Source organism: Erinaceus europaeus, chromosome 7 (assembly GCF_950295315.1).
Source record: "Erinaceus europaeus chromosome 7, mEriEur2.1, whole genome shotgun sequence".
NCBI lineage: Eukaryota > Metazoa > Chordata > Mammalia > Eulipotyphla > Erinaceidae > Erinaceus > Erinaceus europaeus.
Genome location: NC_080168.1, coordinates 133,080,055 through 133,098,123, shown reverse-complemented (window position 1 = coordinate 133,098,123; position 18,069 = coordinate 133,080,055). Strand labels below are relative to the sequence as shown.

The window sequence follows — 18,069 nt, the reverse complement described above, 5'->3', positions numbered from 1 at the left end:
GCTTCTTTCCAGCTGGCAATCTGAGGACAATATGAGCCTGATTTTTTTAGACCCCTGGATACAGGACCTGAATCTTTTTCACATCCCAGAGCTATGAAGGGGAGGCTTTCTTCAAAGCATCCCACTGGAGGCTCGTGGGATTGCCCTACTCTTGCTACTGAGTGTGTGGGCAGTCGACAGGCAGCAGCTGCATGCCTAGGGGCTTGTTAGAAATGCCACTCCTCGGGGGTCGGGCAGGGTGCACCCAGTGAAGCACACAGAATGCGGCGCACAAGGACCCATGCAAGGGCTTGGACTCCATCCCCCGGCTCCCCACCTGCAGGGAGGGACACTTCACAAGTGGTGAGGCAGGGCTGCAGATGTCTCTGTTTCTCTCCCTATCTCCCCTCCCCTTTCAATTTCTCTCTGTCCTGTCCAATAAAATGGAAAAAATGGCCTCTAGGAGCAGTGGATTTGTAGTGCCAGCACAAAACCCCAGTGATAACCCTGGAGGCATTAAAAAAAAAAAAAAGAAACGCCCTATCTCTGCAGAAGCAGAATGTGTATTCCAAATGATCCTAGCTGGTGTTTATACACGCTAAGCACTAGGCTAGGACAGACAATAATGAACATGAATGTTCATTCACTGATTTTACCGCCACCAGAGTTATCACTGGCGCTCATAGCCAACGCCCTAAGGAGTCCATCAATCTGATCTGAGCAGCCATTCCCTACCCCACTTTTTTGATAGAGACAAAGAGAAACTGAAAGGGATGGGGGGATAGAGATGGAGAAAGTGAGCCGCCTGCAGCACTGACCACCATTCGTGGAGCTTCCCTGCTGCAGGTGGGTCAGGGGCCCTTCCACGTGGCAACGTGTGTGCTCTACTGCCTGTCACCACCCAGCCCCGTGAATACTAACTTTTTTGTATAGCTACATTAATTTTGTAGTACATCAGGCACTAGCTAATGGTTAAAATGTCTTTTTACCTTACTGGAATGTAAATTTTATGTGGACATTCATTTATTTTAGTGTTTACTTATTTATGAGAATCTCATTCTATTTACCAGAGTATCATTCTGAATATGAGATACCAGGGATTAAACTCTGTACTTGAGAATTCAGCAATGTATCCACTGTGCCATCTCCCAGGTTACCAGAATCTTCTACTTTTTTTTCATTGCAATATCCCTGTGCTAAGAATAGTGCCTGAGTTCAGGGAGATAGCTCAGCCTGAGACCCCAGGTCCAATATCCAGCATCACCTTATGCCAGAGTTGAGCAGTGTTCTGGTCAGTCTCTTTATCTCTGATAGGAATTTTTCTCTCTGAGATATATAGATATATATTCTCTGATATATTTTCATACACACACATATATATATATTTATATATGAAACCCAAATGCTTTACCTGAAATAGCGAAGCCACTAAACCCCACAGCAAGGACCAGGAAAGATATAGCCACCTCTTTGGTGTGGGAAAAGCCAACCACCAACAGCAACGTTGCCTCCATGCCAAAGCCTGCAAACGGAAACAGCACAGGGAAATCATAACCTTCATGTCCTTCAACCCACGTCCATGAGTTTATCAAATAAGAATCTGCTGTGGCCTGGCGTTGGCACACCTGGTTAAGTGCACACACTACAGTGCACAAGGGCCCAGGTTCAAGCCCCTGGTCCCCAACCACAGGGGGAAAAGTTCACAAGTGGTGGAGCAGGGCTATAGGTGTCTCTCTGCCTCTCCCTCTCTATCTCCGCCTCCCTTCTCAATTTCTTTCTGTCTCTATCCATTAATAAATAAAAAATTAAAAATTAAAAAAGAATCTGCTAACATTCTCATGGCCCTGTGTTTTCAGCACACTTGGTCTGGAGCAGGGCTTATAAATTAGCCAGTGGCTTCATGGCTACACTCTGACAACCAGAACATCACCCAGTTGTTCTGAGAATCTCCCAACATTTAAGATGCACCTTGAATACAACGCTGCCCCCAGAACAGGGAATGTCTACTGTTAACTGCTTTGTGGGCAAATTGCCATTTCTAAACACTGAAACTCTCCTATGAGGCCCCTTGGTTCACAGAAGTTATCTCTCATAGAAAAAACAAAATGAAACAATGCTATGCTATTTATTGCCCAAGTACCCAGAAAACTGAAGTGAAAATCTGAATCAAGAAACAGCACCCAACTATGACAGCATCTCCCCAGACAATAACCTGGGTCCACCTGCATGTTAGCTGTCAGGCTCAGGCAAAAACTAGTAAAGTCATGGGCCCCTTGGAATAGACCTAAAATAAACCTACTAGCTTTTCCCAAAACAGAAGAATCTTCATCTTCATCTGTAATATTCTTGCCATTAAGTTCATGATTAGTCAACAATTTGGAATCACAAGGATGCAGGTTCAAACCTCTAGGCCCCACCTGCAGGGGGGAAGCTTCACGGGTGGTCAAACAGCTGCCGATGTTTATTTCTCTCTCTCTCTACTTCCCTTCCCTCTCAATTTCTCTCTGCCTCTACCCAATATTTAAAAAGATAATTATAAAGAAAGAAGCTGAAAGGAAATCCAGAGAAGCAAAAAGCAGCAGCTATCACTTATAATGCGCAAAGCAAAATTACTGCCTTTCAGAAATTCACCAAACTCCCCAACCACCTTAGAAAAGTTGTGTGTGTGTGTGGGGGGGTTTCGGGCGGTGGCGCAGTGGGTTAAGCGCACGTGGTACAAAGCACAAGGACCGGCGTAAGGATCCCGGTTCGAACCCCCGGCTCCCCACCTTCAGGGGAGTCACTTCACAGGCGGTGAAGCAGGTCTGCAGGTGTCTGTCTTTCTCTCCCCCTCTCTGTCTTCTCCTCCTCTCTCCATTTCTCTCTGTCCTATCCAACAACGAACAACATCAACAATGGTAATAATAATAACCACAACGAGGCTACAACAACAAGGGCAACAAAAGGGGGGAAAATGGCCTCCAGGAGCTGTGGATTCATGGTGCAGGCACCGAGGCCAGCAATAACCCTGGAGGAAAAAAAAAAAAAGAAAAGTTGTGAGGTATGTGCAGAGCAATTACAGCAGAAAAAAAATACTTTCTGTTCTTTTCATTTAGAATAAATGAATCTAGTACCCAAAAGGACGAGAAAAATATAATGTTCCTATTCAGCAACACACACACAGTCAACAGCAGACAGAACAGTGTCACCAGGGCTGAGGAGACAGCTCAGCACTTGGCACAGGACTTGCATGTGAGATCCTTGCAGATCAATACAGAGGTGAACGGCGCTGTCATCTAACCCTGCGTTTATCTAGCTACCCATCCACCATCTCTCAGCCTCGCATAAAAACGTCTCCTTTCTTAAATAAATAAATAAATGTAAATAACCCTGCGTTTATCTAGCTACCCATCCACCATCTCTCCGCCTCGCATAAAAACGTCTCCTTTCTTAAATAAATAAATAAAAATAAATAAATAAATCATAAATTGTTGTTAAAATTTCGGAAGGCTCGCGGCACAAGCACTCCCTCTTACTCTGTAACTCGGGAACTCTCCAACTCTGGGACTCTGGAACTCTTGTACTGGGGAACCCTCTGAAACTCTTCCACCGTGGAACTCTCTCTTACTCTGTAACTCTGAAACTCTCGAACTCCGGAACTCAGGAACTCTCGGACTCAGGAACCCTCTCTCGGGGTTCCTTGGGGCGGGGCCAAGCAGGCCCGCGAAATTAACGGGACTGATGCAATTCTCTTGGCGGGGGAGAACTAGAACCCAATGTAAAGCATACAACAATAAATCTTTCAGAAACAGTCAAATAGTACTATTCCAGGGTCAGGGAATTATAGCGTGTCTGAGGCCCCTGCGGCCCCAGAGGCCCCAGGTTCAATACCCAGAATGCCCACATGCCAGAGCTGTAGTACTCTGTGCCTCACTCTCATTCTCTCCCTCACAACCTCACTTCCCCTCAGGAAAATAAATACATAAATCATTTTAACTGAGGTTTTTGTATCTTTAAAAGCATTTAATGTTTATTTTTATGAGAGAGAAACACAGAGAGCTACAGAGACTAAACACCGCTCATTTCTGGCTTATGGTAGTGCCAGGGAACGCAAGTCCTGTGCTCTAACCACTAAGATATCTTCCTGGTCCCCAACAGTATTTTCATAGATATTTATTATTTTTAATGAAGGAGGAAGAGAGAGAGAGATGGAGAGAGAGAGAGAGAGAGAAGTCAGTCCAGAGTCCTGCTCAGCTCTGGCTTATGGTGCATCTGGGAAGTGAACCTGAGATTTCAGAGCCTCTGGCATGAAAGTCTTTCACACAACCACAATGCTATCTCCTCAGCCACCTATAAATATTTTTTTAAAGGATGATTGTCTCCTTATCGCTATTAGTATGGTGCTACATAGTAACTTCTCCCTGCTGCCCCAATCTTCTGTCAATCCTGAGCTGCCTGTAACACCAGAGAAGGGGAAGGCAGATGGGGGTCAGAGCAGTGAGCCGTGAAGCACACTGCAGGGGATCATGATTGTTTTCATCAACATTTAGAAGTGAATTATCTAACTTCTACATTGTTTTTGCAAAATCAGAACACAAAACAAGAACTTGCTAGAGCAGGAAAGAGGAGTGTATGTGTGTACACATACTTCATTCACAGGGATGTCACAAGAAGCAGCATGCTTTAGAGAAATTACTTTTCTTGTGTTTTGTACCAGAGTAGGTGTGTGTATATAGGAAGGAAAGAGGAGTCAGGTGGTAGCGCATCGGATTAAGTGCAGGTGGCATAAGAATCCTGGTTCGAGGCCTCAGCTCCCCACCTGCAGGGGGGTCGCTTCACAGGCGGTGAAGCAGGTCTGCAGGTGTCTGTCTTTATCTTCCCCTCCTGTCTCCATTCCTCTCTGTCCTATCGAAGAATGCTGACATCAATAACAACAATAATAACTACAACAATAAAACAACAAGGGCAACAAAAAGTGAATAAATAAATATTTTTTAATAAGAGAAAGGAAAGGCAACAAGGGGATGAATGCCATGGGTGCAGGGTCATGCACAGGACGCATGGGAGGGCTGCATAGTAAACCAGTACAGAAAATGAGGCTCAAGTGGACATGAAAGGACCAGTCTGAACTGCAGGTGGATACTGATTTATGGACTAAGTAGTCACAGTGCGTGCCACACAAGCACAGGATGAGCGGCCACTTGGCCAGGGTGGGAGATGGAGCACCCGGTTGAGCACACACATCACAGTGCAATAAGGACCCAGGCTCAAGCCCCCAAACCCCACTTGCAGGAGGGAAGCTTCATGAGTGATAGAGCAGGGCTGAAGGGGTCTCTCTCGCTCTCTCCCCTCTCGATTTCTCTCTGTCTCTATACAAAAATAAATAATGATTTTAAAAAGAGCCTTTCTGTTGGTATGCTTCTAAATTCTGCTTATAAGACCTTCTGTTTTGATCATCAGGTTGTATTACTCAATGCTGTGGTCTATTTACATAATCGTTGTTTTCATTGGTTTAATCCCCACTGGTTTGCTCCTTCTCCTCACCCCCTATCCTACATACTTCCTCTTCCTGACACTTCCGCCTCAGGAGATAATAAGGACAGGATTGTGATTAGAGATAGCTTGGCTTGTACTGCATTCCTCATCAATAAAGATTGAACTGCGTCCCACTCAGCCATGAGTCCCTGGTCGTCTCTCTCCCGCCCGCGAAACTAGACTGGCACCTTTCTAAGGGCTAGAGGTTACTTCCCAAACCTGGCCTGCAGTTCAAGTTCATCTTGTCCTATCAAAACTGGTTTCAGCCACCGAGGAAAGTTACCGTACCTCCACAGTTCATGATTTTTCTGACAGCAGTGGTGGTCAGAATTCTTCTGCTTCTTAAATAATCAGCCAGCTGCCCTCCAATAGGCACAATGATAGTCATGACCATGTGAGGGACCGCTGACAGGAGGCCCACCTGGAATGAGAAGAAAACAAACACTATTTCTAAGTACCTCCAAGAGACGTTGTCCCCAAGACCTCCACCAACTTTAGTGACCTAATTATACAAGACTCACAACAGCCCATATTTTATGACAAATAAACAATGAATAAGAGGGTGCTGTAAAATATAGAGCTATTTGTCTTTTTTCTTCAATTCTCATCTTTTTCTTTTTTTAATTTTATTAGTGACATATATTGATTTACAAAATTATAACAGGGGTACAACTCTGCACCATTCCTACCACCAGAGTTCTGTGTCCCCACTCCCTCCATTGGAAGCTACAGCAGTTCTCCTAAGGCTGCAGATGTGGGTTGACTATTATTTCTACAACTACCTATCTAGATGTATATATCTTTGCCCATTTTTCTATGTCTCTGCCTTCTCTTCTTTTCTAAGTCACACCTATACCTGTTACTACTTCTAAGTGTCTTTCTTTTTTTCTCCTTCTCTGGGTCCTGATGGAGTTGGAGTTCAGAGTCCTCTGGTTATCTTCCCCTAATATTTCTCCCCCTCTGGGAATATGGACCAAAATTCTTTATGGGGAGCAGAAGGCAGGGTTCTGGCTTCTGTAACTGCTTCTCTCTGGACATGGGTGTTAGCAAAGACCTATCTGCCTTATCTCCACCAAAATGAGAGCTCCTAGAGGCAGAGGTGAAGTCATCACAGAGGCCCCAGTACACACAGCAGGGTCACTAACAACTTGCTACATGCTGCTGGGAGTCATGGCTACTTGACCATGTTGCCTCTTCCTTGGTTGCTGCAGACAGGGCCTGGGTCTGTGCAGACTCTGGCTCCCCTGGGCTGCTGTTCCCTCCCTGGCAGGAAGAAGGCTTTATTCTGTTATGATCGTTCATATCTTTTCTCTGTGAAATGCAGACTACTTACTGACAGTAGCTGGTAGCTCAGTGGTCAGTATTGCTATAACCAGCACAGAGAAAACAGATGTGCAGAATGAGCTGTAAGGTCCTTGCACACTCAGTGATTTATAGAAGGAAAGAAACCTTACTCTTTTTCTTCCAGAGCTCTGCTCAGCTCCGGCTTCTGATGATGTGGGGAATTGAACTTGAGATTTCAGAGCCTCAGGCATGAAAGTCTTTTTGCACAGCCATTATGTTATCCACCCCCCCCCCAAACACACACACACAGCCTTGAATATGTTCTGAATTAGTTTCAAAGACACCTGAGACTGGATACAGCATAAATCTTTAAAAATCAACTTAGTATAACTCAGATCCTTACTAGGAAGACACTAAATAACTATGCATGCAATGCACAGAATGTTTAACTTGTCTGACCGCCGGGGTATTAGGTGTCACAGAACCGTTAGAAATCATGATCGACAATTTCGTTGTTTTATCGTGCAAAGTATTTTCTCAGTAGAATCAAGAAATGAAAGTTCAAGAACATCTGAAGTGCTGATGTGTTTACCTTACTTATTGCAAATCCAAAGACCTCTTCAAAATAAGCAGGTTGACTTATTAACAGCAGATAAAAGGTCCAACTTCTGCAAAAATTTGCCACAATGATCGCATAGACCGGCAATGAGGTGAAAAATCTTTTCCATGGGGTGTTAAATTTCTAGAGAGTAAAAATGCCATGAGACATTTGGTGACTATGTTGACAAGTTGCTGAGAGGACAGACAGCACAGTCATGAGAGAGGAGGCAGCCTCTACTTACAGTGAGACTGGCCATGTGGGCCCCTGCTCCTATGCTTGTCTCTATGTAGGTCCTCTCCTCACTGGATATCGTGGGGTGAGCCGCCGGGCACTCGTAGGCCTGCAGCAGCCAGAACCCGTACCAGGTGATCCCAAATATGCCTGCAGTTAGGAAACAAAAGCCTTGATGTCATTCAGACCTCTTTTCTCTGCACCTCTAAATGTTTCAGTTTTTAAAACGTTCCCAGATGGCACTATGCTCAGCTAGGAGGAAGTATTTTTCTTTTGCTGTTATTCTTATTAGCTTATAACTCTTGCATTTTTTTTAATTAAATATCATTATTCATTGGATTGTGACAGTCAGAAATTGAGAGGGAAGTTGTGATAAGAGAGGGAGAGAGACCTGCAGCCCTGCTTCACCACTTGCAAAGCTTTCCCCCCTGCAGGTGGGGACCAGGACTTGAACCTGAGTCTTTGCACACCCAGCCCATTAGCTCATACTTAAAGAAAACCAACTCCCTTCTCAGTAAAAAGAATTAACTTTAATATTAAAACCAAGTTACATATAGCTAGGCAAGTACCCGTTCATACTGAGTTAGTCACATCTTCCTATGATGAGCTCTTGGCTGATCACTACTCTGCATGAATTATGGGCTCTGTGACTCCTGCGAATCCACAAAGCTAAATCACTCACCGTAAATGTAAAAGACAGAGGCCCATCCGATGTACTGTACCAGCACCCCAGCCAGGGGCATGGCGATCACAGCCCCTGCGTAGGATCCTAGGACAAGAGAGCATTGAGGAAGCATACCTGTCTCCACACACGCCTTCCTGCCTGCTTAGGGATGGCGGATAGATCTGTGTTTGAACTGAAGACAGATAAGACCAAGGAGAGGTCACCATACCTCCGCACAGAGGGACAGGCAGACTCCAGTGCAGCCCAAAGCAGCATTTCCAGCTGAAAGGCACCGGGAGGCCCTTCCCCAGCCACACAGAGGTATCAGAAGGGTTGTTCAGGCACGGGTGTGTGTGTGTGTGTGTGTGTGTGTGTGTGTGTGTGTGTGTGTGTGTGTGTGTGTGTTAAATTGTATGCTGTCTTCTCCCTGCCTTTGTGTTTGTGTCTCCTTCCCTCTTGCCCTCTATATACACACACACACACACACACACACACACAGGAATGGTGCAATAGTAACCCTGATATCAAGAGAGACAGAGAAAGAGGAGAGGAAGGGAGGGGAGAGGAGCAAAAGAAAAAGAGAAGGGAAGGGAAGGGAAGGGAAGGGAAGGGAAGGGAAGGGAAGGGAAGGGAAGGGAAGGGAAGGGAAGGGAAGGGAAGGGAAGGGAAGGGAAGGGAAGGGAAGGGGTGTTCCATGATGGAATGGAATCTGGAGATGATACTCATCTAAAAGAAATCTGAGAAGAACACAACCAGGTTCACTACAGGACACTGAACGCAAGAGGAGGGCAGAGGAGCAGCAGGACCACAGGCTCAGTCTTTCAACAAGAGACAGCAAACTATTCAAAACAGTGTGCTTTGCAAAGTCTTGATTTTTAAATATATATATATATATATATATATATATATATATATATATACTTATTATCCTTATTTCCTGGATAGAGACAGCCAGAAATTGATGGGAGGAGGGAGTAGAGAGGGAGACAGAGAGATGTTTGCAGCCCTGCTGAACCACCCGCAAAGCTTTCCCCCTGCAGGTGGGGACTGGGGGTTCGAACCTGGGTCCTTGCACACTGTAACATGTGCACTCAACCAGTGCACAATTATTTTAAGTCAGGACCTCACTAAACTCCAGGGCAACATGTGTGACTGCTATCTTCATCCATGGGTGACTGTATTTTAAGTTGATTTCTCATTTCACAAAGGCCTAGCCTTGTGAATACTCACCCACGCGTGGAGGTTTATCTTGTCTCGACAGGTGACGAGGCCCTGGCCGCCGCCATCTCCTACATATGACTATTATTACTACTTCCTTGATAAGCTAGTGCAGAAACCCAAGCTCTGCCAACTCCCAGTCAGCGTCTACTGACTGGAAACAGGAGGACGAGAGTCTGCTCCTGGGCCAGGAATGGAACAGAACTGTCTTGCCTCGGGAACAAGGGAGGCGCAAGAAGAAATTCTGTATTCCAGTCTCTACATGATGCTAAAGTACTTCAGGAAATGGTGACTTGAGAGTCTTCAAGGAAAGGTGGGAACTCTTGGGGTGGGGGAGGTGGTCGAGCGTACACCTGGTTATGCGAGAAGTTCTGGGTTCAAAGCCGGGGGCCACATGGGAGCACCACAGACACTGGGCAGGAGGGGTGCTCCAGTGGCAGTGAGGCAGGGCCGTGGGACCTCTTGTCTCTTTCAGTCTGCCCCACCCCTAGTAAAGATAGCAACAGTACAGGGATAAATAAGGCAGGGACAGCTGCTCAGCTGCTTGAACCTGCGTCCTTGCACACTGCAATGTGTGCGCTCAGCCAGGTGCACCACCATCTGGCCCCTTGTAGTTATTTTTTATTTTGTAGGACGAAGAGAAATTGAGAGGGTAGGGGGAGACAGAGAGAGAGAGACACCTGCAGCCCTGCTTCACGGCTGGTGAAGCTTTCCCTCTGCACGTGGGGACCGTGGCTTGAACCTGGGTCCTTGCTCACTGTAATGTGAGTGCTTATCCGGGTGCACCACTGCCTGGCCTCTGCCCTGACACTGATTCCAGCCTGCACTGCTCTCTCTACCCTCCTCTCTTTCCCAGGGGATTTGGCTGGGGACTGAAGACTCTCTTCCTCATGCACAGCTAAGTCAAACTCAGATGTTTCTGAACACACGGCTCAGGGACTTGCTTTATTGGCCTGAGGGGTTCTCTGCCGGCGAGAGAAGTGTCATTCTGCACTGGCCAGTCACGCAGCTGGTGGTGGTGTGGCGCCAACAACGGGTCCTGAGGCATCTGCGTGTGTGCAGGGCACCTGATCCTCGAGACACCTGGACTAGGGATTTCGTTCCCATCTCGTGTGTGAGGAAAAGGAGACCCAGAGACAGTGACAGACTTGCACATGCTCAGGTTTGGGATTCTGCTGCTTGGCCTTTCACAGCTGGTCAGACCCAGCCTGGAAGACAGAGTTTTGTTTCTTTCTTTTTTGCTTTCCTCCTTTCTTTCTTTCTTTCTTTCTTTCTTTCTTTCTTTCTTTCTTTCTTTCTTTCTTTCTTTCTTTCTTCTTTTCCTCCAGGGTTACCTCTGGGACTTAGTGCCAGCATTACGAATCCACTGCTCTTGGTGGCCATTTTTTTCCATTTTGTTGGATAGAACAGAGAGAAATTCAGAGTAGAGAGTTAGAGAGGGAGAAAGAGAGACCTGCAGACCATCTTCACCGCTTATGAAGCATCTCTCCCTGTAGGTGGGGAGCCGGGGGCTTGAACTCAGATCCTTACACAGGTCCTTGCACTTGGTACTGTGCACGCCTAACCGGGTGCACTACTGCCTGGCCCCCCATTTCTTTCTATACTCCTTTATTATTATTACTTTTAATGCAAGTCTTGGGAATGAATTGGGGACCTCGTGTTTTTGCAATACCACTCTATTTCCCCCTTCCCCTAAATTTCTCTGTCTCTATCCAATAATAAATAAATAAATATATAATAAATAAATACAATAAATGTAGGTACACAGATAAAGGGAGGGAGAGAGAAGAAGAAATCAGATATTCACAGCCAGCCTGGAAGTCAGTGCAGGGGCAGCACTGGCTTCTCAAGCATGAGGTCCTGAGTCTCACCCATGGCTTTTCTTTAACACTTGCTCACGTTGAAATGAATGAATCCATAGTGTGTCATGAATTGAGACGGTAAAATTAACCTGGTCTAGAAGAAAGCTAGCATGCACACTGTGCTGTGTCCCGAGGCTGCGAGTATTCTGCTAGTGGCTGGCTGTGGGCAAGGATGATGTGATCTGGAAACACGGTTATGGCATTTTAATAGATCGTTAGTCTGCTAGTAAAAGAAGTAAGAAAATAAAGCTACCAGTAAGGTAGCAGAGCATCAGCACAGGCATGGATGCAGGGCCAGTGAGCAGCAAAGGCAGCGCCCGGAGCCACTCACCTCTGGACCTGTGCTACAGGATGAAGGGGGGCCGGGGGCTCTATCTAGCGGCTGTCCCACTACCCAACCCCAAAGCGTTCCTAGAGGAAGTTTGCCAGGGCTCCTCCGCACACACCACAGAACGAAGTCGTGGCCAGCCGGCTCCTCTCCAAAGGCGGGGCCCACTTACTCCACATCCCGTGACAGGCTGGGTAGGTCACTCCCTGGCAAGGAGAAACAAACAGATCACTTGGGGCAGGGGGGTGGAGGGAGGTAGACAGCACAATGGTTATGCAGAGAGCAAGTCCCAGGTTCAATCCCCTTTCAACAATGTAAGGCAGAGCTGAGCAGTGCTCTGGTGAAAAAAAAAAAAAAGCTGGGTTCAAGCCCCCACTCCCCACCTTCATGAATGGTGAAGTAGGTCTGTAGGTGTCTGTATCTATCTATCTATCTATCTATCTATCTATCTATCTATCTATCTATGTCTCCCTCCTCTCTCAATTTCTCTCTGTCCTACCCAGTAAAATGGGAAAAAAAAAATGGCCACCAGAAGCAGTGGATTTGTGGTACCAGCACTGAGCCCCACAATAACCTTAGAAGCAAAAAATTTAAAAAAACATTTGAATGGACCCCATTTTATGTTTAAAAGGTGAATCCTATTTTTTCACACAACTAAAAGCTCAATTCACAGAGCCAATCAACTCTAGATGTCATCCTGCAGTTGAAAAGGTCATGGCATTTTTGCAGAGAAACAGAAAAATACGTCCTGACTTTTCCATCAGCCCAAAGCAGTGGAAGTGAGAGGTGAGTGCTGGGCTGGGGAGAGAGTGCTCTCTCTCAGGCTCCCACTGCGGCCTGATTGGGCCAGTCATCCGCTTCTCTTTGTATAGCATTTGAGCTAAGAATTAGTTTCCCATTTCTAAGTGACATTAAAAAGAATGAGTCAATATATCATGGTGTATATATAAGCATCACGTACATTTCAAGGCCCGGAATGTTTTACTGGTAAACAGTCAAGCCTATTCCTTTATAGTTTCCTTCTTTCTTTCTTTTCATCCAGGGTTATCCCTGGGGCTCAGCGCCTGCACTATGAATCCACCGCTCCTGGAGCCCATTTTTCCCCTTTTGTTGCCTTTGTTGTTTATTGTTGTTGTTGCTGCTATTGCTGTCGTTGTTGTTGGATAGAACAGAAAGAAATTGAGAGAGGAGGGGAAGACAGAGAGAGGGAAAGACAGACACCTGCAGACCTGCTTCACTGCTTATGAAGCGACCCTCCTGCAGGTGGGGAGCCAGGGGCACGAACCAGGATCCTTATACCGGTCCTTGTGCTTCACGCCACGTGCACTTAACCCACTGCGCTACCACCTGGCCCCCTCCTTTATAGTTTCTAGTTGCACCATGACAAGGCCAATAGCCAGCATGTCCATCATTTTTACCCGCCACTGTCTATTATGCTGCTTTCTTCAACACGTTAAATCTCTGTATATGACTACAAAAATGCACAGGCTTGGGAGCAGGAACATAGCATAACGTTAATGCAGAAAGACTTCCATGTCTGATGCTCCATATGACCCAAGTTCAATCCCCTGCAACACCAAAAACCAGAGCTGAGCAATGCTCTGGAAATAAACAACCAAACAAACATAATCAGGCCTAAAAACATATATACAGATATTTCCACTGGAATCGTTTTAGTGGAAAGCCCTTGCAATCTTAGCTGCGGGTTCTGGCCTTCTGCTGTCTCTAGTCAGCTAAGACGGCTGGCTGAGATCATCTCTGAGATCATTCCCAATCTTCTGGAATTTGTGTTTGTCACATATGGATCTGGAATCGCACACATTCTGATCAAAGGATTTATAATTGGAGCCCTCGCCAGAGCTGAGCTAGCAAGACAAAGCACAAAATGAACGAGGCAAGGGGGGACGAGGTTTCTTCAGAAGTCAAGTTTCCTGAGGAACCAGCAATCTTGAGAATCATGAGGAAAGGGTCTCCTACCTCCACCAGACCTTGCAGAATCCGGACACACATGACACAGCCATAATGCGCTCTGGCCGCAGAAGGGATGAACATGTTCAGAGCTGACGTCAGGAAGATGGCGGCTCCAAAGACCCTGAGGGCCAAAACACCGCATCACTGGCTGGGCCCACAGAGGGCAGAGACAGTCCTCAGAGTTCACGGGAGGTCACTGTGGGTGCACAGAGAGATGTGCGGGCGCAGGGGCCCGGCGTGTCCCGAGTTGGACTCTTGACCTGCACTGATCTCTGAGCTCCTGTCCTTGTCCAGACTGTGGGTAGGTTCTAGCAGCATGGGCCCCAACACAGACTCAGACACATACGCCCAAACACTATGTATTTCAAAACCAGTGCTTAAATATGCCATGAGTGGTCTTTTGTCATTTTTGGCTTGCTTTCTTATCATTTTTCCTTACCACAGCACTGCTCTTCAGTTCTGGCTTATGGTGGTGCGGAGGAATTGAACCTGGGACTTCAGGGCCTGAGGAATGATAGCCTCTTTGCATAACAACCATGCCATCTCCCCCGCCTTTCCACTTCTCATTTAGAGATCTCCCACCGGCAAGTCACTCTGCCATTCCATGAGCATCAGTTTAGTCACACAGAGCAGTGGGAAGCACTGCATTTAGGCTCCATTCTTCAAGAAACCCACACGTGTCCGGACACGTAGGAAACTCAAAGCGGCAAGGACACAGCCGGTCTAGCCCTTTTCAGGTGCATAGACAGCCGTTTCCTCCAAGTGGCCAGCTGAACACACACACATCACCATGAGCAAGGACCCAGGTTCAAGCCCCACTTCCCCATTACAGGGGAGATGCTTCACAAGTGGGGAGGCAGGGCTGCAGGTATCTCTCTGCATTTCTCTCTCCCTCCCTATCTCCCCTCCCCTCTCAATTTCTCACTGTTTCTCACTAAGGAGGGAAAGATAAAAGAGGAGAAAAAATGGCTGCCAAGAGCAGCAGATTCATAGCGCCAGCACCAAGCCCCAGCGATAACTGGTGGGAAGGGAAAAAAGTCAGTAAGTAAAAAGAGGTCATTGGGGTAGATGGACATCTGTGAACCAAATCTCTCAGAACGGCCCTGTCTTCACCCCGCACCCCAACTGAGAGTAGACTGTGGGTTCTGCAGACGTGCAAAGTCCCTTCTGCTCTAAGCTTCCCTTACCTGCTAGCAGCAAACTTGTTGGAAATGAAACCTCCTGGAATCTGTGTCACGATATAACCCCAGAAAAATGATCCATGGATAAGGCCCACCGTCTCCGGATCCCAGTCAAACTGGGCTATCTGGAAAGGAGAAATCAGATACCACGTGTTTACATGGAAACTGTCTGGCTGCCATGTCTCACTGGAGATTGGACTTAACTCGCGGCAGCGTTCACTCAGCCGCTCACAGGGCCCTGCGGGGAATGCCTCTTGTCTGCTGGAGACACAGCAATGAGCACAGCCAGTGCCCGCTTCCCAGGAGCCCCTTCTGGTATGAGACAAGAGAGGTCATGTGCAAAGTTACATAGATGGATACGTCTACTGAGTACATCACCATAATATATCTCCAGGTAGTGGTGAGGAGTGAAAAAATGTCTAACAGAAGCATGAATATGGGATGAGCTTATTCACAGACAGAAGTTGAGAAGCCCAGAAGGAAAACTCTAAGCAGAACCTGGACTGGAGTTGGTGTATTGCACCAAAGTAAAGGACTCTGGGGTGGGGGGGGAGGGTTCAGGTCCTGGAACGGGACGGCAGAGGAGGACCTGGTGGGGGTTGAACCATTGTGTGGAAATGTTACGCATGTACAAACGATTGTACTTTACTGTTTACTATAAACCATTAATCCCCCAATAAAGAAATTTTTAAAACTGTTTAACAACCTATGAAGAAAACATTAAGAGGGGGTAGGGGAGATAGCATAATGGTTATACAAAGAGACTCTCTTATCTGAAGCTCCAAAGTCCAAGATTCAATTCCCCCACATGACCATCAGTTGAGCAAAGTTCTAGTAAAAAATAAAAATAAATAAAAATAGAATAAGAAGCTCTGACTTTACTAGGTTATTCAGCTCACATCTGGGTCTGTATGGGCAGATCAACAGTGCTCACTGAGTGGTGAGAGCTGCACTGAGCTTGAGTCTCCCTCCAGACGTGCTCTTTCCCACTTATTCTCTGAAGAAAACGCCACATGAAAAGGAGCAAGTGAGGAGTCTGCTGAGGATGGGCCAGACCTGCCAGGTCCTTTAGATTCCCAGTGGGCCACCACATAAGGCAGGCCCTGTGGTGATGACGTGCCAGCATAGAGACTGGCCCCCAAAAGAAACAGCCAGGATCCCTTGGGACAGAGGAGGAGTGCTACTTTATTTGAGAAGTGGACCTTTGTAAACGTGATGACATCAAAGATCTGGAGAAGAAATATCCCAGCTTATCCGGCTGGGCCCTAAAGTCCAATGACAAGAGCACTTGTGAGAGAAAAGGCAGAGGGAGATGTGACAGAGAAGACAGGAAACGAATCAAGTGAAAATGGAGGCAGAGATGGGAAGGCTGTGGCCATGAGCCAAGGGATGTGGGCAGCCACCATCAGGAGCTAGAAGAGGCTGAGCTTCCCCCAGAGCCTGCAAGGGGAGTATGGCTCAACTGATACCTTGATCTCCACAGACGGGAGAGAATAAATGCGTTGATATTGGGGCTGGGTGGTGGTGTAGCTGGTTGAGCTGAGCGCACATGCTACGATGAGCAAGGACCTGGGTTCAAGCCCCCAGACCCCAACAACAGGAGGAAAGCTTTGCAAGTGGTGAAGCAGTGCTACAGGTGTCTCTCTCCTATATCCCCCTCTCCTCTCAGTTTCTGGCTGTCCCTATCCAATAAATAAATATTTAAATAAATAAATAAATGCATTGATACTTTTAAATCATCATATTTTTGGAATTCTCTATAGTGACCTTAGGAAAATAGCATAGGGGGCTGGGTGGTGGTGCACCTGGTTAAGTGCACATGTTACAGTGCACAAGGACCCAGGTTCAAGCCCCTGGCCCCCACCTATATGGGGAAAACTTCACAAGCAGTGAAGCAGTGCTGCAGGTGTCTCTCTGTCTCTCTCCCTATCTCCCCAGTCCTCTTGATTTCTGGCTGTCTCTATTCAACAAATAAATAAAGATAATAAAAAATTTAACAACAAGGGCAACAAAAGGGAATAAATAAAGAAAATAAATATTTAAAAAAAAATTTTTTTAAAAAAGAAAAGTAACATAGGTGTTTAATATGAGTGCCAAGTTATCTCATTTAACCAGCAGAGACATTCTTTCACTTACATTTCACAAAATGTTGCCAAAAAGCTATCACAAATGCCAGTCTCTCCCTCTGTTTAGATGTCCTTCTAAAAGGACCCTAACCTCTACATCAAGAGGGCCTCTCCTCCACTGTCTACTGAACAAACATCTCTCTAGACAAATGAACATCTCTGTGATGAACATCTCTGTGATGAGCACCTCTGTGATGAACACCTCTGTGATGAGCATCTCTGTGATGAGCATCTCTGTGATGAACATCTCTGTGATGAGCATCTCTGTGATGAACACCTCTGTGATGAGCATCTCTGTGATGAGCATCTCTGTGATGAACATCTCTGTGATGAGCACCTCTGTGATGAACACTTCTGTGATGAGCATCTCTGTGATGAGCACCTCTATGATGAGCATCTCTGTGATGAGCACCTCTGTGATGAACATCTCTGTGATGAGCACCTCTGTGATGAACACTTCTGTGATGAGCATCTCTGTGATGAGCATCTCTGTGATGAGCATCCCTGTGATGAACATCTCTGATCAGTATCTCTGTGATGAACACCTCTGTGATGAACACCTCTGTGATGAACACTTCTGTGATGAGCATCTCTGTGATGAGCATCCCTGTGATGAACATCTCTGATCAGTATCTCTGTGATGAACACCTCTGTGATGAACACCTCTGTGATGAACACTTCTGTGATGAGCATCTCTGTGATGAGCATCTCTGTGATGAGCATCCCTGTGATGAACATCTCTGATCAGTATCTCTGTGATGAACACCTCTGTGATGAACATCTCTGTGATGAACACCTATGTGATGAGCATCTCTGTGATGAGCATCTCTGTGATGAGCATCTCTGTGATGAGCATCTCTGTGATGAACACCTCTGTGATGAACACCTCTGTGATGAGCATCTCTGTGATGAACACCTCTGTGATGAACACCTCTGTGATGAACACCTCTGTGATGAGCATCTCTGTGATGAGCATCTCTGTGATGAGCATCTCTGTGATGAGCACCTCTGTGATGAGCACCTCTGTGATGAACATCTCTGTGATGAGCATCTCTGTGATGAGCATCTCTGTGATGAGCACCTCTGTGATGAGCATCTCTGTGATGAGCA

At 46.4% G+C, this 18,069-nt stretch overlaps 1 protein-coding gene across 1 annotated transcript in view; it reads right to left on the bottom strand.

Annotated features, from left to right (window-relative positions):
• Positions 1-18,069, bottom strand: part of SLC17A8 (solute carrier family 17 member 8) — a 45,219-nt gene that overhangs the window by 7,443 nt on the left and 19,707 nt on the right. Inside the window, exons 3-10 of the mRNA XM_060195624.1 lie at positions 14,840-14,958; positions 13,659-13,773; positions 11,800-11,887; positions 8,292-8,378; positions 7,620-7,759; positions 7,370-7,519; positions 5,782-5,914; positions 1,391-1,501 (exon numbers count right to left, since the gene is read on the bottom strand). Of these exons, the coding sequence (XP_060051607.1) occupies positions 1,391-1,501; positions 5,782-5,914; positions 7,370-7,519; positions 7,620-7,759; positions 8,292-8,378; positions 11,800-11,887; positions 13,659-13,773; positions 14,840-14,958 (943 nt within the window). The remainder of the gene's footprint in view (positions 1-1,390; positions 1,502-5,781; positions 5,915-7,369; positions 7,520-7,619; positions 7,760-8,291; positions 8,379-11,799; positions 11,888-13,658; positions 13,774-14,839; positions 14,959-18,069) is intronic.